Below are 24,194 nucleotides of genomic sequence, written 5' to 3' on the forward strand. Positions count from 1 at the left end.
CTGTAAGGGAACACTTCCTCCATCACTTGATGAAGCTACCCAAATTTCTCCTGAAGACTCCTCAAGCCCAAGTATCCCCTCCAATTTCTAATGCTCTTGCGTCCACCGATCCCCCACCCCCCGCCCACCTCACCCCACTCCTCATAACCTCCACCCCAATCCCACCGTCTTTCATCTCGACCTGTCTTACCCGTTTGGGAACCTTGGCCAAAGAGTCGCACATGTTGACATACTCAGGACTATAGATGTAGACCGGGGGCAGGGACTGCCCATCGTGCGCCGGTTCCTCCGGATCCTCCATCTTCTACTTCCAACCGTTCCAGAGTCACCGTCTGGATCCGGCTTTTCTCGGACTCAGCACGGGCTCGGTTCCTGCTTCTCGCAACGGCCACAGCGGTGCTCCCTAGTCAACGTTCCCTCCTGTTCTTGAGATTGTCGGAGACACTGTCCCCGTCCCCCATTCAATTGAGGAAATAGATGGGCCTCCCCAGGTCTGAACCACTCCATTTAGTGATCACAGTGCAAAAAAACAGGTTCGGTAGATATGAAAGACCACATAGCTGCCAATTCGGATTGATTTTTTATGGCACAATTAAGTACAGTCAAAACTAATCATCCTTGTTGCCCTACGGGGCTATTTGAGATGAGGTCAGACTAGCTCCAGAGCATGCTGGGAGATGTAGTTTATAGGGAGGTTGGGTAGCGGAAGAACCCGGGCTAATCACCAAAATAGCCGGGAATTTGTGTTATAGGGCTAAAACACGCAGCCTCAATTCTATGTGAATTGTTGCAATCTGAAAATACACCCGTTTAAATTATATTTAAAGACAAACAATGTAGCGCTCCAGAGCCCGCTACTGCCCAACTATATCTTCTGTATCCTTTAAAGATGGTTTTTTTTTGGGGGGGGAGGGGAGGAGGGGGGAATACTAATTAAGGATACAAACGATCTGAAAAGTTTGCATACTAAATTCTGTGAAGCTAATTTAGCTCATCGCTTTTTATCATTAACTATCCCTGTGAGAGTTAGCAATCTCAATAATTTACTGTTGCAAATATGATAACATTTTCCCTGGAGACTGGCAGGTACTATGGAAATTGCTTGGTAGATTTCAATCAAGCAATGCTGTCAAATATACTCCTTGAAAATTCACGTGGTAATAGTATGTGTTGGAGAAAATACAACTCTTACAGGGACACGGAGACTGATTGACCATAAGCAAAGAATTTATTTATTGAGAAGCTCTCCCAACAGAGGGGGTCTTAAGAACAGACTTCAGTCCCCCCACCAGCATGGCGGGGGTCTGGAGAGAGACTTCAGCTCACTCCTGGAAGGGCGGGACTTGGATTTACACAGAACTTTCCTAGGTGGGGAAATGATAGTGGGAGGGGGGTTGAGGGTCTGAGTGAGGTAGTGGGAGGGAGTTGAGGGAGTCTATGGCTTCTTGGAATGCTGCAGGAGCAAATGTTTCTTTCGATCTGTAAGGTTTTAAAGGGTTTGTAAATAGTGAACGTTTCTGTCTACTTCTCCCTCTGATATGCAGGTAGAGGTAGTAGAGATTTCCGTCTCCCTCTGATATGCAGATGGTGAAGGTCTCTATCTCCCTTTACCCATCTCTACAGGGTTCCTTTGTTTAACCTGTGGGAAAGTGCCACACGGGGGACAGGGTTTACCTTTTTCCCAATGCATACCAAGGGAAACTGATAATTAATTAACAATTATAACCTTGTTAATTACTGCAAACCTCTAACAGTATGTAAGCAGATACTTTAAATGACGTTTGAAAATAGCAGCTCTTCTCTCCAACCTCCTTCTGCTTCTGCAGCTAAATAAGGGCCAGGGAAGTGTTTTGTTTTCCTGTGAGGGCCATTTAAGAAAATCCTGAGGCAGTTCTAGATTTAGCATCAGTATCAGTTCCTGGAAGTCCATATGATTTGGTCCAAAATAGCCAATGCCCAGGTCCCCAACTCCCACACCAACTTGAACTGACCTACTAACTCCCCTCAGACAATCCACTATCCTTACCTTCTGTAATATTCCAGCTCATTTTTTTACTCTTTAAACACTTATTGAGCATTTATGTATTAAGCATTGTGATAGATACTTTTGGTATATTATCTCATTTCATCCCTAAAACAGTCCTATGAAAAAAGTGTTAATACACCAGTTTTACAGGTGCAATTTAGAGAGTAAAAATAGCTTGGTTAATGTCAACACACTTAACAAGAAGAAAAGCAGGAATTCAAAATTAGGTCTGTCTGACACTGAAGCCTTTGAAGATTCCCTTTGCCACATAAACCTGATTCCTCCAGGATGACTTTGTTACGTTTAACTCTGTTCAAGCCTCTATATAGTATCCCCACAATAATTAGTATGCTGAATGTGATGTTTTTCTCTAACTAGAATGTACGCTCTTACACTTCTGTTTTAGCTTCCTAGGCTGCTGAAAGCACATACCATGAAATAATTTGGCTTAAACAATGGGAATTTATTCGCTCACAGTTAGAATCCAGGAAAATATCCAAATCAAGGCATCATCAAGGTGATGCTTTCTTCCTGAAGACCAGATCCAGGTGATCTTTGGCTCTGCTGCCACATGGCAAGGCACATGGTGGCAACCACTGGTCTCTCCCTTCTTTTCTAGGTTTTGCTGATTTCACCTTCTTGCTTTCGTGGCTTTCTCTCTCTTCGTCTGAATTTCATTCTCTTATAAAGACTCCAGGAAGAGGATTAAGACCCATTCTGACTGAGATGGAGCAGACCTTAACTGAAGTAGCCTCATCAAAAGGTCTACTTACAATGGGTCCACATCAACAGGAGTGGATTAAAATTAAGAAAAAATTATTTTCTAGGGTACATATAGCTGTAAACTATTACAGTTTTCTTCATATTTTCCCAAAGCAACTAGTTCAAAGCACAGTAGTCATTCAGTCATTCATCAAACATCAACTAAGTGTATGGTATAGCTGGGGATTTGAATATGAATTATACTCTCCTCTCACAAAATTCACATTCTTGTAGAGAAGCTCATGAAAACACACAAGACACCATTAGGCAATGCAGAGTGAGGAAATGTGTGATGCCTAATTAACATGATAAATAAGTACTTAATAACTTGTACTTAATAAATAGTAACTATGATTTTATTCTGTGGCATTGTAAGAGCATGTCAGAGGATAGACAGGATTTTGCTTAGTAAAGATGGGCACTAGGGGAGGCCGTGCCAACTAGAAAGAACAGCATAAGCAAAAACATATAGAAGAAAACTCCTAGTCTAGTTTAGCTGAAAGCCCCAGATCATGGAGGGCTCTGAATGCCAGGATAAAGGGTACAGACTTCACTCTGCAGGAAATAGGGAGACATTTAAATGGTCTGCACAACAGTGTGCAGAAAAAGATTTACTATTAAAAGGCTGGAGGCAGTGAGCATACCTTATGGTTAAGATAAGCAGTAATGATGGTTTGAACTAGGGTGGAGGTAATAGGAAAAGAGAGGGTAAAACAATACACAGGGTAGGTCAATAGGACTTTCTTACTACTTGAATATGGGTGGGTGGGAGGGAGTGAGACAGAAAAGTCATTGAAAACTTTTAAATTTAATGTCTGAGTGAAGAGAAGTCTAGTAGTACCAATATAAGGAAATGGGAAATCAGGAGGAAGCATTTAAAGGGTAAGGCAGAATGGACATAGGAGTTTGATATTGAAAGAATTAAGTGTTGAGTTTCATAAATCAACATGTTAGGCAAGTGAAGTGGTGCTTTACACACACACAAACACACACATAAATGTGGGGTGTCTGATAGTCATGTCTAACTTAATATTTTCAAAACCAAATTCTTGATTTCCCCATCCAAGTCTGTTCTGCCCTTTTATCATCTTTCATAGCTCAGTAAAGACACCAACATCTATCCAGTTGCCTAACCCATAAACCTGGGAGTTATATGAGCTCTCTTTTTTTCCTTCACCATCAAATCCATTATATCAGCAATTTCCATCAGTTCCATCTCCATGATATCAAATATATCCACTTATTTCCCTCTGTACTGCCAACATCCCAGGCCAGGAACTATCTTCATTCACCTGGACTTTCTGTAATATCTAACTGGTCTCTATTTCCACTCTTGCAGCCTACAATCCACTCTCTTTGCAGCAGCCTGAGTGAGCAAATAAAAACATGTAAATTAGATCCTGTCATTGAATCCTGCCCCGCCCCATGATGAAGATATTTGAGCTAGGAAGAAGAGGAAGAGTGTATTTTTAGGGGATAGGAGAAGAAAGAGATCACAGAAAGGAGACAAGAAAGGAATAGTTTAAGAGTACAAATGTGGTACAGTTTCACAGAAATCAAGGGAGGAGAGAGTTTTGAGAAAACATGAGATAGCAACAACGTCATACACTGCAAAATGGCCAGAGACCCCTTTGGTCATTAGGAGATCACTGATACCCTATTTTTTCCAAAAAGCAGGAGGTAGAAGAGGAAGCCAGGTCACAAGGGGTTAAGAAGTGTTAAGCCTCCTTGGATAAACCTCTGTGAAGTCTTGATGTCAGGGCCCAGAAAAGTGTTTTAGGAAGAGGTAGAACTGGGATTGTTTCTAGACAGAAGTGTTGTAGGAGTTGAGGGAAAAGTGAGATGATGGCTGGCTGTCAATATAAGGAGAAAATGGGGCTTGCCCTGGGGCTTCATGGATAGGCAGGGGAAGAAAGAGGGCAGGATACAGGCTGACACCCTGAAATCTGGACTCAGACGTCATGAAAATGGATTTTCTGTGTGCTCTTTCAGATCTGGTAACAGATGATAGAACAGTTCAACATATTAGCATTGCTTCTGAGCTGGAAACAGTAGCCTAGATGGAATACAATGTGGCAAGATGATTCATCCACAGAGAAAGAGAAATTGCTGCACAAGTCTCTGGAATTGGTGGCATATTCCTGCAGCAAATTTCACAGGGAGTCTGGACTCTTGCTTATGATTAAGACAGAGGTCAAATCATACCATAGGTCCCTAACTTCAATTTCCCACATGCTTAATACCCATAAGAATGCCTTCAGTCACTTGAGGTTCTAAGGTACTTAAATTGGGAAGAAAGTCCTTTCCAAAGCACTCAATTTACACTCAGAGCATTTCCATTCAGAGGAGGCAGGCCAACTCCAGCTCCAACGTTTACTAGCTTGGTGATCCTGGGCAAGTTACTTAACTAGTTTGTTTTTTTTTAAAGATTTATTTATTTAATTCTCCCCCTCCCCCAGTTGTCTTGTTCTCTGTGTCTATTTGCTGCGTCTTGTTGTCTTGTTTCTTTGTCCGCTTCTGTTGTCATCAGTGGCACGTCAAGTGTGGGCGGCGCCATTCCTGGGCAGGCTGCACTTTCTTTCGCGCTGGGGGCTCTCCTTAGGGGTGCACTCCTTGCGCGTGGGGCTCCCCTACGCGGGGGACACCCCTGCGTGGCACGGCACTCCTTGCGCGCATCAGCACTGTGCATGGGCCAGCTCCTCACGGGTCAAGGAGGCCCGGGGTTTAAACCGTGGACCTCCCATGTGGTAGACGGATGCCCTAACCACTGGGCCAAGTCCGTTTCCCTTAACTTGTTTCCTCATCCGTAATTGCTAAAGTTTCCTCAACTGTAATTGCTAAAGTTTCCTCAACTATTGCTAAAATTAAATTTTGAACCTGCAAGATGAGGTTGGGCTGCACCACTTCTCCTTTTAGCAGTCTCCTCTGCCTTTACTTGTTGGCAGAAGCAGGCAGGCAGTAGGGAAAGCAAGCAGATTAAAAAGGCATTAGCTCTATGTTTCAATATATGTTCATCAATTGTAACAAATGTACCACACTACTGAAAGATGTTAACAGGGAAAAGTGTGGGAGGGGCAGGGGGTGGTGTATAAGGGAATCCCCTATATTTTCGATGTAACATTTATATAATCTTAAAGCTCCTTTAAAAATAAAAATATAAAAATTAAAAACAAAACAAAACAAGACATTACCTCTTTGGCCATTTCTGCGTGCATTTCACAGTCTGGCGACTGATATTTCAAACTTATTGAACAGAATGACCCTTGTTTTCACATCACTGCCTAATGTCTTCCCTTGAAGATGACAGTCATTAAGAATGTGAACTCTGGAGTCAGGATCCAGGGGATCAAATCTCTGCTCTACCATTTAACTGACCTTGGGCAAGTTGCTTAAACTCTCAGTGTCTCAGTTCTCTTATCTGTAAGATGGGGATGGCAACAGTATCTACCTTACATGATGATTATGAAGATAGAATAACAGAGTTCAACCGAAGTGCCTATGTAATGATGTCTGGCATTTGGTAAGCACTCAAATATTTGTTTGTATTTGTTTTAATAACCATTATGCCAAAATGCCTTTGTTTTTTCGAAGTTTTTCCCCATTAGTATCTTCACCCCCATACCACTGCTACTACTAGTGGTTTGAGAACAGGTCCTTGGATATTAGACATGGGCTTAAAAGAAATCAGACTTCTGCTAAATATAGGGTGACCATATCATCCAAACTGTGACACTTTTGAGAGTGACAGAGAGTGCTATTAATAATTATACCAAGAGAACAGGTATAAACAGGGTCTGTCCTGAAAAAAATCAGGACCTAAGGTCACCCGAGTTAAACAGGAAATGAAGACTAAATTGGAAAATACTCTATCTCTACTGAATTAGTACAGGTTCAAAGTATTTGTTAAGTGCATAAAAGGACGACAAAGGTTTTGTGAGCTATGGCTAAAAACAACTTTTGCCCTGCCAGCTGTATAGTTGGAACCTAGTTAGCCAGGATGGGACTGTAGAGAGACATGTTCACCCTTGCTTGATAAACTATTTCTTGTTATGCAAATAGCTAATTAATAGTAAAAACAAGACTCTTCCCAATATTTTATAATGCTTAGGAGAACAAACTGTTTTTAAGCACCACACACAATTGAAATGCTGAGTAAAATTCAGTCTTATTTATTCATCTGAAGAGGTGCCTTAATAATTTTAATTAGCTTGTCTGAATTTAGTGATCCTAGTTTGAGTGTGTGGTGTGTATGCACTTGAATGATAAAACTGCATTTCTTTACATATATTATATAATATATATTAAATTTTTCTCTGTTGTCTGTGTTGGCTCATTCTTCAAAGGCAAGGATTACATGGACAAGGCTCTCTTCAGGCAACTAACCCACCTCTGATTCTTTCTCTGCTTCCTCTGTGTTAGACAATATCTATGTATCTTCTCTTTTTTCTCCATTCCTCCCTAGAACCAGGTTCCTGGCTCCATTTCTCTGGGTCATTCTGCATTTCCTGCAAAAAATATATCTCTGAGTACCAACAATCTTCATAAAATGTGATTTCAACTCTTAACACAAAATTCCTTAAATATACTCACTGTACTTGCACTAAAAAAAATATTTCACTGAAGTGAGAATAGGAATTATATGTACAGACACAGAAAAGGAAAAAGCAGAGACAATTATATAAATATTTCATTACTCAGTGTGAGGCAACATGTGAGTAAAGAAGAAAACCAGGATCCAACCACTTAGGATAAACATTTCCAATTTATAATGGCATAAAATGTGACAAATTAGGGTTACACACTTGAAATAATGTTTCAAAGCACCCACCATTCATACACACAATAAAACCACAGATAAGAAAAATCAACATTTAGGAATAAGTTATTATTAATACCTGCTCTCCAAACAGGAGTTAGAGAACTAAGTGGGTAACATATAGAGGGGAAAAAAATCACACACAAACTTCTATGAACTATAAAATAATTAAGGCTGACAATCAAATACCTGGTTGGCCATATACACACTGGAAGTAAGCCACCAAGGTAAGGGTCACTTCTTCTAAAGCAGTTAATTTATCAGAAAAGTTTTCTCTCTTTGGGAGAGATGGGATAGAAAGGATTCTCTCTTTGGGAGGGATGGGATAGAAAGGAGAAGAGTAAGAGTGATTAGGCAAAAACATTTCAGTTTCATGCACAATCAAACAAGGCAGGGACCAGATGTCAAAAGGCTCCCAGCAGCCAGGACCCAAAGCCCTTATTGCATGGCACAGATGCTGTGGGGCAGGAACTCCTGCACGTAGGTGGCAGCTGCCTTGGAGAGGTAGGTCATGGTGCCAAACCTGCCACTGGGTGCACTGTCATACAGAAGATTACAGATGCCAGATGCGGGATCCTTTGCCAACATGTTATCATCTGCACCGAGGGTTTTCTGTTTGGTTTTAAAGGGTGGGAGAACACAAGAGAAAGGAAAAATTACTAATTCTAGCAATTAAAGTCCTGATTAGGCTAACTCAGAGCCTCCTCCCCATCACCAACTAGCTGGATCCCAGACTGTTTAGCCAGGAAGGGATCAGGGTTATGCACAAAAGGGTGATTATGAGTTTCTAGAAATGCATTTTCCAGTAGATCCTCAAATCATACATCAATTATTTTAAAATTATTATCTGAGATGGGATTTTTCTCCATTACAATGAAATTTTCAAAGTTAACTGTGATAGTTAACTAAATGATTTGTAATCATTAAGAGTCAAACGTTAACATGTATTAATTACCCTAGTGGGACTTCGGTCTAAATTTTTCTAGTAGTATTGATTTCAGCTTTTATTATTTTATCTTGCATTTATCATTATTCTCTTCCAAGTCAACTTAATGCAAATAGACCATGAGCTTTCCAAGGCCAGAGTCTATGCCTAAAGAAATCACATTTTCTGATCTCAGACTGACAGCAATCCATAATATTTAAAATTAGGATAGTCCTAGAAAATCCTGGATACTTTTACTTTCTTTTCATCCTCTTCTTTCAGTGCCTTATAGAACAAAACATCTATTACATGTTTTTGGCCATTTTTAATTGACAACAGTGCATATCCCTTTGCCTTTTTTGCTCCTACTCTGAATCTGGGAAACATTCGGAAAGCTTTCATTAAATAGTTTAGTTTTTTTAAATGTGGTTATTTCACACAACTTTTATTAAGAAAATAAGAAAAATATAGAATAAAAATTTCCCATTAATAAAAGAAGAAAACCAAACAAACCCAAACAAAATCTTCTCTTTTATTATTAATAGGCCAGGAAGGATATGCTACCGGAGACTGCTATTAAGTTCTTATAGCTACAGAAAGTAGTGCAATAAAAAATCTGAAATATTACAAAAACATAAAAGCCTCCTGAGTGCCAAGCAACTTTACCATGTAACACAGCCACAAAAGCCATGGTGCAAGACAGAGGCCCTCCTAGGGTCTACCTCTTTTGCATACAGAGCTCAGATCTAGTTCAAAGGGAGCCCAGAAAAAGAGCTCTGAGGAAGAGGACACAAAAAAGTGACCTTGGCTTCATGAAAGAACACTGAATACAATCAGGTTAGTGTCAAACATTCTTCTTTTAGAAAATGACAGATTTACATACTTGTTCTTGAAGGAACAAGTCATTGGCAATATGCACTATCTTTTCCACAGCAATGATGCTTCCGATGCTATGAATTTCAATATCTGCCAGCATGGTGAGGACAAGGATGGCTTCAACCAGAAGCTGACGGTACTCTGGTTGAGGTACACGATTCAGGACAGACTCAACATGAACAGAGAATTTAATCTCGCCTGGAGTCATCTGGATAGAGAAAAAGAAAGTAACTTCTAAGAGCCCATCAAACAAGAGGCATCAATCATCTACTTGGAAAGGCAGTAAAATCACCGTAGCAAAGAGCAGTGCTTCGGCCCTCTTGAAAGTGACTGAGTAGGTAAAGTGGTTCATTCTTTTTGGAAGGCAGTCAGGCAATGCATAACAAGAGCCATAAACATGTCAGTGTCCTCTAACCTATAAACCTATTTCTGGGAATTCATCTGAGGAATTAATTCAAAAGCTGAAAAAAGCTCTATGTGCAAGAGCATTAGACACATGTGAAGAATTAGAAGTAACCTAAACACGGGAGTGGTTGAGTAAACAAAAGTATGTCATGGTATAACAACTTCACGCATTTATATAGAGCCATGAAAAATAATAAATATGACGATGTGGATAAAAAATTATGTAGAAATTAAATTTATATATACATTATGTAAAAAACATCTATATACTGTTAGATTAAAAATGGGTATAAGGAAAATGTATGCTATGGACCACAGTTAGTGGTAATAGATGATATTATCTCATAATCTCTAACAGTTTCACAATGGTGTGGTCGAAGAGTTGTTGTATGGGAATTCTACCCATGTGCATGATTGTTTTGTAAGTTTGCAACTTCTATAATAAAAATATTTTTTAAATGGGCATAAAGGAGTATAAGTGAGCAATAACTTTTGGTAAAATTTTGAAAATATTGCCTCTATGGAGGTAATGTGGATTTAGAGTCTGAAGACCTTGGTTCAAGTCCTGATTTTACTAGTTACTAGCTTTATGACCTTAGGCAAACCACTTAATCCTTCAAAATTTGTTTCCTTATCTGTAAATTGGGAACTATTACTACAATCTCTTCCTTACCTATCTTGCACAGTTGTATTGAAGATTAAATTAAATAATGCGTGAAAGTACTTTGAAGACTCTTAAAGTTATTATTCAGGTATATCTTACTACTAATTCTATTAATACTTCAAGTTTGCTTTAAAGCAGAGCAAAGACAAGTAGGGGATATAGTGTTCTTTTTAAATGATTTTTCTTTCTTTATTTTCTTTTAAATGATACATTAAAAAAATATGAGGTGCCCATATAGCCCCCACCCCCCACCCCACTCCTCCCACATCAACAACCTCTTCCATCATCGTGGCACATTCACTGCACCTGGTGAATACATTTTGGAGCACTGCTGCACCACATGTACAGTGGTCCACATTGTACTCCACACTCTCCCACAGTCCACTCAGTAGGCCACGGAAGGACACACACTGTCCAGCATCCATCCCTGCAGCACCACCCAGGATAACTCCAAATCCTGAAAATGCCCCCACACCGTATCTCTTCTTCCCTCTCCCTACCCTCAGCAGCTACTGTAAAAGGTCTGAAGACAAGAGTGAGGCCCTGAATCATGGCATTAGCTTTTTATACTCCTCAACCTTTTCCTGCAACTCCCAGTGTTTTTGAGAATTATCTATTATTCAATCTTACTAGTCCTAGCTCCTTTGGTGATTTTGTGTAAAAGCTATTTTTATCAGTTCTGTGTTATTTAGGTGAAAAGCAAAATATAAGCACCTCATAATCTATATCTGTTGTCTATGGCAGTGTTTTCCAACAGAGGCTATATATCAGAATCATCTATGGAATTTTTTCAAAAGCACAGACACTGAGGCTCTGTCCCCAGATATTCTAATCCAATAAGTTGGAAATGAGAGCACAGGTTACCCTAGCATATAGTTAGAACTAAGGATCACTGATTTATGGTTTATAAGGATCCTACTAGAGAAGGGTAGGAATGAGAATGATGGAGAACATGAAAAGTCATTCATCTCTCTGACTCTCACATAAACCTAACTTAATCAACCATTTAAAGAAGCTGCCTTTATATAATTAAAACAGGGCATTCTTCATTCTTTTTTTTTACCCCTCCCCTCCCCGCGGTTTGCTTGCTGTCTGTTCTCTGTGTCCATTTGCTGTGTGTTCTTCTGTGTGTCTGTATTTATTTATTTAATTTTATTTATTCCCCCCTCCCTTGCGACTTTCTTGTTGTCTGCTCTCTGTGTCCATTTGCTGCATGCTTTTCTGTGTTTTTACTTGTCTCCCTTTATGCTGCGTCACCTTGCTGAGTCGGCTCTCCATGGCACTTGCAGGCCGGTGGTTCTCCACAGCATGGAGGCGAGCCTGCTTCCACAAGGAGGCCCCAAGATGTGAACCCAGAGCATTCCATATGGTAAATGGGAGCCCAACTGATTGAACCACAGCTGCTTCCCAATACAGGGCATTCTTATTCTCAAATATTCCCATTTCTATTTTTTTAAAACATTCTTTCCTTTCTTCAAATGCACTTCAAATTCAGTTGATTTATTAAAGTATGCATCTGTTATTTTGAAAAGGATCCCTGAAATACTTGAGTCAGACAAGCTATCAGTCACACAAACATCAGAGACAGGAACATACCTCTCTAGTAGTTGAAGAAGGAAGAAGAAAACCTTCCACAGAAAGTCCATGGCACTACAGAACAGAAAAAAAAAAACCAAACACAAAAATGTTGTCACCAAGTATATGCTAACAACTGGGAGGCTGTAGGAGACAGTATTTCTATGTGTGCTTCACTGGGTACATGCTGAGTAACCAAGGTCAGTGAGAGGCCATGTAGCCCAAGTGTACTTGCCATAGGGTCATCATTCTTATGTGCTAAGATGCAGGTGTGGACTACAGGAGCCCCAAGGTTCAGCCTCCACTTAAGGGTCTGGGATGGATAGGAAAGATCTACCTTCTGGGTAGACTAGCTCCAAATATTCAGAGGCTACCTGGGAGTATACAATGCTAGGTCTCAGACAAATCGGTGTTCAGAAAGATTTTTTAGGCTACAGAAGAAACACTCAAGATATACATTTATCAGATATCTGCAGTGTCTCAGTTTGCCGAGGCTGCTGTAACAAAACGCCATAGTCTGGTTCACTTAAACAACAGAAATTTATTTTCTTACAGTTTTGGAGGCTAGAAGAACAGGATCTTGCTTTCTCTGAAGTCTGTAGCGTTCTGGTGGTGACTTGCTGACAACACAATGATATCTCTGCTTCCATTACATGGCCATCTTTCCCTGTCTGTTTCCTACTACTATGTCCAAATTTCCTTTTCTTATAAGGGCTCCAATCATATTGGATTATGCCCACCCTATTGCAGTTAGTTCTCATCTTAACTAATAACATCTTCAACAATCCTATTTACAAATTGGTTCATATTCACAGGACTAGGGGTTTAGGATTTAAACATGTCTTTGTGGGGGACGTGATTCAATCCTTAAATGTAGTTATTATATTTGCTTGTTAATAATCCCTGATCCCCCTTACTCTGCTCTACCTTTTCCATAGTACTTATTATCCTTTAAAATTCTATATAATTTATTTATTATTATTATTTTCTGTCTCTCTATGTGAATGTAAGTTCTGTGAGGAAAAAGATTGCTATCTGTGTTGTATCACCAACACCTAGAACAGTGCCTCATTCATAGATGTTCAATAAGTATTATATGCATGATGTTTTTTGAGGTACTGGGGCCAGAGATTGACCTAAGACTTCATATGTGAGAAGCAGGCACTCAGACACTTGAGCTACATCCACTCCCTGAACGATATTTTTTTTTCCTCCTTCACTATTAACTCAGCTATTAAAAAGCAATGATTAAAAAGTAATTAAAATGCCTTGCCATTTTAGATTTTAAATAAAATCATTACATATTAAACAATTGCAGATAAGGCTTCTAATCTAATAGGCTTACTGACACTACTGGATACAACCACACCATATTCCATCCAAATGCCAAATAACATTCTTTGTACAGAGAATTGCAAGTCCTCAAATGTATGTGCAAAGTGATTGTGTTACAGTCATACTCTGAAAAGATGGAATGAAGAATAAAGGGCATTTGCTTTTGTTCTTCTACTATGATCCCAAATCCAGGATTTGATTTTGATACAAAAATCCCTAATCTTCCCTAATGTATTTAAATATTCCTTAATTTATATTACCATAGTCTGCAGCTTGTTTATTTAACACATCTTAGCCTTGTATTATAGATGCTTTTAAAAAAACATAGGACTGTACAACACAATCATTGTAAATGATGAACTATAGTTAATAGTATAATTATAAAAATGTTCTTTCATGAATTGTAACAAATGTATCACACTAATATTAAAAATATGGTGTTAATAATAGGGTGTTGTACAGGAACTCTATTTTATGACTGATTTTTTCTGTAAACCTATAACTTATTTAATAAAAAAAAGAATTAATGAGGGGATGTATGAAAGGCATTTAGGATGTTCTGGGCACAAGGAAAATATTCAGGTTCAATAAAGGTTATAGCCAATGTATAAACCCAACCCAAAATATAGTCATGCAATTATTTGTTCATCCAATAACAACAACAAAAATCTGTAGATTCAACTTCTTGATTATAAAAACAGTACCTTATTCATTTTATAGCCCCAGTACCTCATATGGTATCTGTGGTAGAAGAGCACCTAATACATGTCTGTAAATTGAACTGTCATAATCCACGTATAATTAGATAAAATACATATTTGTCACCACTGTGCTATAGAAATTAGCTGGAAGGAAAACAAGTCTTAGGTATTCCTTAAAAGGAAGGTCACCAGAGCTGATGATCTGAAAAATCAAATTTCCCCATCATAAAAGATCATCCGACCTTGTCTCTGGAAGAATATTTCAGTGTGCTTGGGGGAAAAAAAACAAATGAAAGGTTATATATTCTTCAGGCCCTTACCAAGGGCAATGAAGCAAAAAGTGCAACTAAGAGTTGATGAATGAAACCTATAAATAATTACTACAGTCTTCTCTGCTCTCTAAATCTGTCACCACTGTAATCATGTGATGTGTCCTTAAATGTCTTTGGCAAAATCGGCCCTAGCAAGAAAAAGAAATATTGATCACACAAACAGAGTCTTTGGACTAACAGCATCATAATGACTTTGCATCTATTTAATAGTTTCATCCAGGAAAAATATAGGTAAGTGCTCCTTATACAAACTCCCCAGATGCTGCAGTTGTTTTATTATAATATTTGCTTATGAATAGCACATTGTTAAAAATAATATTTCCAGTCTACAACAGCTATAAAGAGAGCCTTCAGCACCAAATTCATCTGAATACTAACAAATGTATCACAATGCCCTGAACTAGAAAGTGTCAGCCTAACTATGCCATAAAACAGAAAAGTGAAGATTTTAAAAATCTCATTTATAAACACTATAGCAACAATAATGAAAAAAACCCTAAATTCTCAACAATGGCACCATAACAAATCAACAGTTTTGTTTTTATATTTTTGTATTAGTCTAGGGAAGCAGAACAAACAGGAGATATCTGTAAATAGTATGAGATTTTAAAAAATTGTCTCATGCGACTGTGGGAATGCACAAGTTCAAAGTTCTGTAGGGCAGGCTGCAAGCCAAGGGCTCTGATGAAGGTCACTGATGAGTTCCCCAAGAGATGCTGGTTGTCTGAAGTAAGGATGGGAATTCTCTCTGAATGCTGAAATCACTTCCCCTTTTAAAGCTTTCAACTGATTGGATGAGACCTCACTCATTGTTGAAGGCAAGCTCCTCAGTTGATTGCAGATGTAACCAGCCATCTATGCAATCAACTCACTGATGATTAAAGTCCATGAAATGGGTGGGTGAGAAGATGGTGTCTGAGTAAGTACACTGTTGTCATCTCTCTTACAAAGGACCGGCTGCGTGGTGATGGAGTCCTGATGGAGCAGGCTGTTTCGGGAACCTGCAGGGTGGGAGGTGTCTGGACATTGATTTGGTGAGACTGCAGCAGAATTCGTGTTTGCTCAAGGTAGAACTGTGGGTTTCTAACACTGAACTTGGAAGCCATGGGAAGGTAAATCCCTTCCCCCTAGGGCGAAGAGCTTCAGCGTTCACTGAGAACTGCTGGTCACAGGACAGAGTTTCCAAGCCCTGTGTTCCCCAAATGTGTGAACCCCAAGCCTGTGTCCCCTGAACGCCTGCAGCCCATATTTCACAGACCTACATACCCTGAGTCCACATTCTTTTGGGCCCCTGTTTCCTGAGTCCAGCACTCCTGGAAATCGGGAATTGCCCTACCCCTCTGGTCACGGACTAACTTTGGGAGTGGGAGAGTTTAGGTGGGAGGTACAGAGGGGCCCAAGGAGTGCGGGTTCAATTTTCTGGTCCCCCCTTTTTATTGAGTTTGGATGAGCTTATCAGCTGACTTGGGGAGAGCCTAGGAAGAGAGGAGAGGCGAATCTGTTGAGAGAGCCCAATTTGCCTACATGCCCTGGGATAGGAAACTTGGTCTAGGAGAAGGTGGAGTCAGAAAATTAACTAGCCCCCTTGTAGCACACCTAAGGGAGAGGGACAGTAGGATGTGCTTTACAGGCTTCCAATAGCATATTTAGGGTTACTGGTAAGGGGTGGATGCTCTTGCAAGAAATTAAGACATTACTTTCTCAGGTGAGTTGGTTCACCAGGGACCCATTTGAATTTCCTACAGGAGCCCTCATGCAACCTTTCTGCTGACTTGGGAGAGAGGAAGTGAGGAAGGGAGAAAGGGGGAAGGTCAGACTCCTAAGCAGTTTATCCCCCCCACACTGCCCTTTTTCTTTCTTTTTCTTTTTTCTCCCTTCTCTTTTTCTTGCTCTGCTTTTTTTCTTCTCTCTTTTCCCTTTTTTTTTTCTTTTTTTATATTAGTGCTGTAGGCAACATTTCTTATTTGCTATGCTTCCTCATCCTCAATTTTCTCTTTTCTGTATGCACTGATTTTGGCTACCAACACTATCCCCTTTCCTTTACACCACTCTCATCCATCATTTATTGTTTCTCTTACATTCCACCTCTCTCTGTTTAGATCCAAATATTTCTGACTTTTTTTTATCTCAAATACCTCTAATCTGTTTTCTATAATTTATTCACTCTTTATATTATTGTCCTGTCTTTTCTTTTTTCCTCTCTCCTGACCACACTGACCTTTTAATTCATTGTATATTCCTCCCCATATTCAGTTTACTATCTCATTATAGTACTCCACTTTTTTATGGTTATAACTATACACAACGTACATGAGTTCTATATCCATTCTCCTAGATCTCACATGGTTCTTCTGCTTACATTCACTATCAATACTACTATTATATTTTTCATTTTTTACCCTTTTTGCTTTCTCTGAACCTAATATTTTCCTTCAAGGGAACTTAGCCAACAACAAGGAAATAGAATAAGAAGAAAAAAGTGGCAAAGAGAAGACTTAACATGCACACAAAACAGCAACTACTTAAACCCCAAGATAAGATGAAGAAGATAATCAACAGAATAAACCCAAAAAGATAAAAATGATGACCAGACAGCAAGAAAAACTACAGACCATACCAATAATCAGAAAAACATGGCCCAATCCAATTAACAAACTAAAAACCAGGAAGAGAAGTGGAACATTGAACAAGTAATTAAAGCTCTCAAAACATGTATCATGGACCAACTCAATGAAGTGAAGGAAGAGATTAAGTGTATTAAGAAAACCCTTGGAAAGCATACAAAAGAAATTGGGATTGTGCACAAAAAGTTCACGAATATGATGGGGATCAATAGCACAATCCACGAAATAAAAAATACACTCTCAGCGAATAACAGCAGATTTGAAGAGGCAGTGGAAAGAATTAGTGATGTGGAAGACAGTACATCTGAAATTGAACAGATAGTAGAATCAATAAAAAGACAGAAAAAATCCAGCAGGAACTTAGGGACCTGAATGACAATGCAAAACACACAAACATAGGCATTATAAGCATCCCAGAAGGAGAAGAGAAGGGAAAGGAAACAGAATGAGTGTTGGAGGAAATAATGGCTGAAAACTTCCCAAACCTATTGAGGGAGATGGATGTACATGCCCTGGAAGCACAATGTACCCCAAACAGCATAAATCCTAACAGGCCTACTCCAAGACATATACTTGTCAAATTATCCAATTCACAAGGCAAAGAGAAAATACTAAAAGCAGCAAGAGAAAATAGAACCATCACATACAAAGGAGGCTCCATAAGATTAAGTGCTGATCTCTCATCTGAAATCATGGAGCAAAGCTAGCATTCAAAAATGATGGAGAGTTCAAACTACTTACAGATAAACAGAAACTAAGAGAGTATGCCAACAAGAATCCTGCCCTTCAAGAAATACTAAAGGGAGTTCTGAAGGAGGAAAGAAAAAAACAGGAGAGACAAAGTTGGAGGAGAGTGTAAGAACAACTAAAACTACAAAAAAAGGGTAAAAAATCACACAACATAAGACAAACACAAATCCAAAGAAAATATGGCTAATATAAGTAATTTCTTGAAAGTAATAACACAAAATGAAAGTGGATTAAACTCACCTGTTAAGAGACACATATTGGAAGACTGGATAAGGAAATATGACCCAACTATATGTTGTCTACAAGAAACTCATCTTAGACCCAGGGATTCAAGGAGATTGAAAATGAATGGCTGGAAAACAATCTTATAGGCAAACAATAACCAAGAAGGGGCAGGTGTACCTATGTTAATATCAGACAAAATAGACTTTAAATGCAAAACTGTTGTGAGAGACAAAGATGGACACTACATATTACTGAAATGAATAATCTTTCAAGAAGAATGAACAATCAAAAACATTTATGCTCCTAACAAGGGTGCCTCCAAATATGTGAAGCAAACACTGGAGAAACAAAGTGAAGGCATAGATGCCTCTACAATTATAGTGGGGGACTTTAACACACAACTATCACCATTGGACAGAACATCTCAAAGGAGATTCAATAAAGAAACAAAGACTTTGAATAATATGTTGGAGGATCCAGACCTAATAGACAAATACAGAACATTACACCCAAATACAGCAGGATATACATTTTTCCCAAGCGCACATGGATCATTCTCCAAGATATATCAAATGCTAGGCCACAAAGAAAGTCTCAATGAATTCAGAAAGATTGAAATCATATAAAATAATTTCTCTGACCACAGTGAAGTGAACCTGGAAATCTGCAAGGGCCAAAGGCCCAGACTTGGCACGAAGATATGGAAGTTAAACAACACACTCTTAGCAAAACAGTGGGTCAAGGAGGAAATCTCAACAGAAATCCATAACTACCTTGAAACTTAAGAAAATGATGACACAACATATCAAAATTTATGGGATGCAGCAAAAGCTGTACTGAGAGGGAAATTCATAGCCATAATTTCATACATTAAAAAAGAAGAGGGAAACGGACTTTGGCCCAGTGGTTAGGGCGTCCGTCTACCACATGGGAGGTCCGCGGTTCAAACCCCGGACCTCCTTGACCCGTGTGGAGCTGGTCATGCGCAGTGCTGATGCGCGCAAGGAGTGCCGCGCCACGCAAGGGTGTCCCCCACGTGGGGGAGCCCCACGCGCAAGGAGTGCGCCCGTGAGGAAAGCCGCCCAGCGTGAAAAGAAAGTGCAGCCTGCCCAGGAATGGCGCTGCCCACACTTCCCGTGCTGCTGACGACAAAAGAAGCCGACAAAGAAACAAGACGCAGCAAATGGACACCAAGAAGAGACAGGGGAGGGGGGGATTAAATAAATAAATAAATCTTTAAAAAAAAAAAAAAAAGAAGAGCTAAAATTGAAGAACTAACTGAACAATTAGAGGAATTAGTAAAAAAAACCAACAATAAACTAACACGAAAGAGAGAAGAAAGAAATAACAAAGATCAGAGCAGAACTAAATGAAATAGAAAATAAGAAAGCACTCAAAAAAAATAAAACAAAGAGCTAGTTCTTTGAGAAGATCAATAAAATTGAAAAACCCTTAGCTAGACTAACAAAGAAAAAAAAAGAGAAAATAGAAATACACAAAATAAGAAATAAGAAGGGTGATATTACCATTGACCCCAATGAAATAAAGACTATCATAAGAGGATACTTTGAAAAACTGTATTCCAACAAGAAAGGCAATTTAGGGGAAATGGACAAATTCCTAGAGACACATAAGCAGCCTACACTGACAAAAGAAGAAATCGATGATCTCAACAAACCAATCACAAGTAAAGAGATAGAATCAATCATTAAAAATCTCCCAACTAAGAAGAGCCCTGGGCCAGATGGCTTCCCAGGTGAATTCTACCAAACATTCCTGAAAGAAATACCACCAATTTTGCTTAAACTCATCCAAAAAATTGAAATAGAAGGCCCTAATACCAAAGCCAAACAAAGACAGCACAAGAAAGGAAAATTACAGACCAATTTCTCTAATGGACCTAGATGCAAAAATCCTCAACAAAATACTTGCTAACTGTATTCAACAATACATTAAATGAATTATAAACCATGACCAAGTGGGATTCATTCCAGGTATGCAAGGATGGTTCAACATAAGAAAATCAATTAATGTAATACACCATATAAACAGATTGAAGGAAAAAAATCACATGATCATATCTATACATGAAGGAAAAGCATTTGACAAAATACAGCACACTTTCTTGATAAAAACACTGCAAAAGATAGGAATAGAAGGAAATTTTTTTAACATAATAAAGGGTATATATGAAAAATCCACAGCTAACATCATTTACAACAGTGAAATCCTAAAATCCTTTCCTCTAAGATCAGGAACAAGACAAGGATGCCCACTCTCACCCCTTCTATTTAACATTTTGTTAGAAGTACTTGCTCGAACACTGAGGCAAGACCCAGATATAAAAGGAATCCAAATAGGAAAGGAAGAAGTCAAAATTTCACTATTTGCAGATCACATGATCTTATACATAGAAAGTCATGAGAAGTCTACAACAAAGCTTCTAGAACATATAAAATAGTTCAGTAAAGTCACAGGGTATAATATTAATGCACAAAAATCTGTAGCATTTCTGTACACCAACGATGAGCAATCTGAGGAGGAAATCAAGAAATAAATACCATTTATAATAGTAAATTAAAAAATCAAATACCTAGGAATAAATTTAACCAAAGATGTAAAAGACTTATACACAGAAAACTACGCAACACTGTTCAAGCTAATCAAAGAAGACCTAAATAAATGGAAGAATATTCCCTGTTCATGGATAGGAAGACTAAATATTATTAAGATGTCTATCCTACCAAAACTCATCTACAGATTCAATGCAATCCCAATAAAAATCAACACAGCACTTTTTAATGAACTAGAAAAACTAACTATGAAATTTATTTGGAAAGGAAAGATGCCCAGAATAGCCAAAGACATATTGAGAAAGAAAAATTAAACTGGAGGAATCACACTACCGGACTTCAAAATACACTACAAAGCTACAGTAGTGAAAACAGCATGGTATTTGCACAAGGATAGACACACTGACCAATGGAACTGAATTGAGAGTTCTGATATAGATCCTCATATATACAGTCATCTGATATTCAACAATGCCACCAAACCCGCTTGACTGGGAGAGAATGGCCTCTTCAACAAATGGTGTCTAGAGAATTTTATATCCATGTACAAAAGAAGGAAAGAGGATTACCATCTCACATCTTATACAAAAATCAACTCAAGATGGACCAAAGACCTAAATGTAAGTTCAAGACCATAAAGACCTTTGAAGATAATGTAGGCAAGCATCTACAGGACCTTGTAAAGCTTCATGAACTTCACACCCAAAGCACAAGCAGCAAAAGAATAGATAATTGGGACTTCCTCAAAATTAAAGCCTTTTGCACCTCGAAGGAGTTTATAAAGAAAGTGAAAAGAGAGTGTACACAGTGGGAAAAAATATTTGGTAACCATATATCTGATAGGAGACCTATAACATGCATATATAAAGAACTCCTTTATCTTGAAAATAAAAAGACAAACAACCCATTTAAAAACTGGGAAAAATATTTAAACAGATGCTTCTCCAGAGAAGAAATACAAATTGCTAAAAAGTACATGAGGATGGATATAAGACATGTTAATTTACACCAAAAATGTATAGGAACTGATAGACTAAAATGTAAATCATAATGTAAAACATAAGATAACTAAAACTTTAGAAAACTGTATAGTCTAAAATATAAACCACAATGTAAACCCAAATATTACCTTGTTTGAAAGTTATTGTCTCAATATCTATACATGAGTTTCAGTAAATATAGTATGAACATGTAAAAAGATTATTGCTGAGGAAGGGAAAAGGGTTTTATGTTGGATATTTGGGAGTACTGTATATTGTATATATGAATTACTGTGATCTAAAACTTTATTGGGGAAATGGACTTGGCCCAGTGGTTAGGGCATCCGTCTACCACATGAGAGGTCTGCGGTTCAAAACCTGGGCCTCCCTGACCCGTGTGCATCTGGCCCATGCACAGTACTAATGTGCGCAAGGAGTGCCGTGCCACACAGGGGTGGCCCCTGCGTAGGGGAGCCCCATGCACAAGAAGTGTGCCCCGTAAAGAGAGCCACCCAGTGCGAAAGAAAGTGCATCCTGCCTAAGAATTGCGCCACCCACACAGAGAGCTGACACAAGATGATGCAACAAAAAGAGACACAGATTCCTGTGCCGCTGACAACAACAGAAGCAGACAAAGAAACATGACGCAGCAAATAGACAGGGAGAACAGACAACCGGGTGGGGGGGGGGGAGGGGAGAGAAATAAATAAATATGTCTTTAAAAAAAACTTCTGTGAAGATAAGCTTAATAATTAGGAAAAAAAAGAAAAAGAAAGGATGTAGACACTGAGGAAAAGATGGAAGAAGTTGCCTGCCAATTTGCATACAGGGCAACACTTATTGCAGTGATGGAAGGCAAAACATCGAAAACAAAGCTTTTGCATTTTTAATTTTTTAATACCTCAATTTATTTTTACCTTAATTTTCTAAATTAATATGTATTCTATATCTAACCTTTAAATTTACCACTATATCCCATTTTGCTATTAATGGAACCTGGCAATATATTGGGCTTCACTTTTGAAGAAGTTTTGGATCACAGAGAGGTTCAACAATGGCAGGGGAGGAATACTGGTGTGGGATGTTATTAACAGGGGGTACATGGTTGGCGGGGAGTTCTCCAGGGCATATATTCAGGGTATATAAAAATGTTTGGATAATTTCATAGTGGATACAAATAAAAACAACTAAGGGAGTGCTGAGTTCCTAGCCAGGGGAGCTCTATCACAGTCCCTAAAGGAACAGCAACAATCCCCCAAGTGCTATGGCAAAGACCAAAAAAGAAGGAAGGTCCAACAATGATCCCTTGATACTAATGACTATACTTGTGAGCCTGTGCACCTGAAATAAGAACAAGGCCTACAGCTGCAGGGTGCCTAACAGTTACCTCCTGAGAGCCTCCGTGTTGCTCAAATGTGGCCAGTCTCGAAGCCAAACTCAGCATGTAAATGTGTTGCCTTCCCCCCAGTGTGGGACATGAATCCTGGGGATGAGCTTCCCTAGCACCAAGGGATTACTATCAAGTACCAAGTGATGATGTAACTAGAAAATGACCTTGAATAAAAGGGTCTACTCAGACCAGCAGAATATCTCAGTCTACATATAATACCAGGAGTTAAAAAATTTTTTTTGACGTGAATAAAAGGGGGAAATGGAAAGGACAAATGAGTTTATATGGCTATGAGTCTCCAAAAAGAGCCAGGAGGTTATGAGAGGGGTCGCCCTTATGCACACCTGAGCAGAGTCCCAGAGACAGATAAAAGTAGATGGAACCCCAGGTATTGGTTCTTCTGAGGGCTACAGAGACCCACAGGTTCTATGGTCATGGCAGATGGAGTTCAGTGCCATGTCAGTTGGCCCTACTTTGGAGTTTGTGTTTCTTTGTGATGGAGCTGGACACAGATGTGACCTTTGTTCACAAGCCTCTCCTGTTAACTTTTACCGGAACTCTAGTTGGTACTGGGGTTTAATGTATACCCAGGGGACCTGAATCTCTGGACTGACCATGTGATAGCCAGGCCCTGGGCCTCAACAGACTTGCAGTTCCTACACTCTGTTTTATTGGATTTACCCCACGCAGCTAACATGGAGGTGAAGAAGGTCAACGACCACACCAGGGAGCCAAGAGTGCCTAAAATTGAAAGCAGGAGAATTGCATCCAGCATCCATGTGGAATCTAAGCCCCCTCTTGATATAGACGTGGAGTGGACATGGCCATTCTAGGGTCCACATGATGGAGGAATAGAGTATGGATTAGAGTGGACTTACTGATATTCTATTCATGAACTATTGTGATTAGTAATCGAAGAAAATGTGGCATTGGTGTGGAGAAAGTGGCCATGGTGGCTGCTGGGAGTAGGGAGTGGGAGGAAGAGATGTGATGTGGGGTTATTTTCTGGGGTTGGAGTTGTCCTGGGTGGTGCTGCAGGGACAGTTACCAGACATTATATGTCCTCCCATGGCCCACTAGGTGGACTGTGGGAGCGTGTGGGCTATGGTGTGGACCACTGACCATGATGTGCAGCGGTGCTCAGAGATGTATTCACCAAATGCAATGAATGTCTCATGATGATTGAGGAGGTTGTTGTTATGGGTGGAGGAGTGGGGTGAGGGGGGTGGGGGGTA

At 39.3% G+C, this 24,194-nt stretch overlaps 2 protein-coding genes across 19 annotated transcripts in view; both read right to left on the reverse strand.

Annotated features, from left to right (window-relative positions):
• Window positions 1-621, reverse strand: part of HDAC8 (histone deacetylase 8) — a 427,306-nt gene extending 426,685 nt beyond the window's left edge. For 2 of the 3 annotated variants that reach the window (XM_058290947.2, XM_058290949.2), the window contains exon 1: window positions 191-620. In XM_058290947.2, coding sequence (XP_058146930.1) covers window positions 191-301 — 111 coding nt within the window. In that variant the 5' untranslated portion in view covers window positions 302-620. Of the gene's footprint in view, window positions 1-190 lie in introns of all 3 variants that reach the window. The other variant, XM_058290948.2, reaches the window with a different exon arrangement.
• A 6,910-nt stretch (window positions 622-7,531) lies between these two features.
• PHKA1 (phosphorylase kinase regulatory subunit alpha 1) overlaps window positions 7,532-24,194 on the reverse strand; it is a 205,572-nt gene continuing 188,909 nt past the window's right edge. For 11 of the 16 annotated variants that reach the window (XM_058292339.2, XM_058292345.1, XM_058292352.2 and 8 more), the window contains 3 exons: window positions 12,071-12,124; window positions 9,413-9,613; window positions 7,532-8,216 (listed from right to left, as the gene is read on the reverse strand). In XM_058292339.2, coding sequence (XP_058148322.1) covers window positions 8,043-8,216; window positions 9,413-9,613; window positions 12,071-12,124 — 429 coding nt within the window. In that variant the 3' untranslated portion in view covers window positions 7,532-8,042. The remainder of the gene's footprint in view (window positions 8,217-9,412; window positions 9,614-12,070; window positions 12,125-24,194) is intronic. The other 5 variants (XM_058292350.2, XM_058292341.2, XM_058292354.2 and 2 more) reach the window with 2 other exon arrangements.

This window comes from Dasypus novemcinctus, chromosome X (assembly GCF_030445035.2).
Source record: "Dasypus novemcinctus isolate mDasNov1 chromosome X, mDasNov1.1.hap2, whole genome shotgun sequence".
NCBI lineage: Eukaryota > Metazoa > Chordata > Mammalia > Cingulata > Dasypodidae > Dasypus > Dasypus novemcinctus.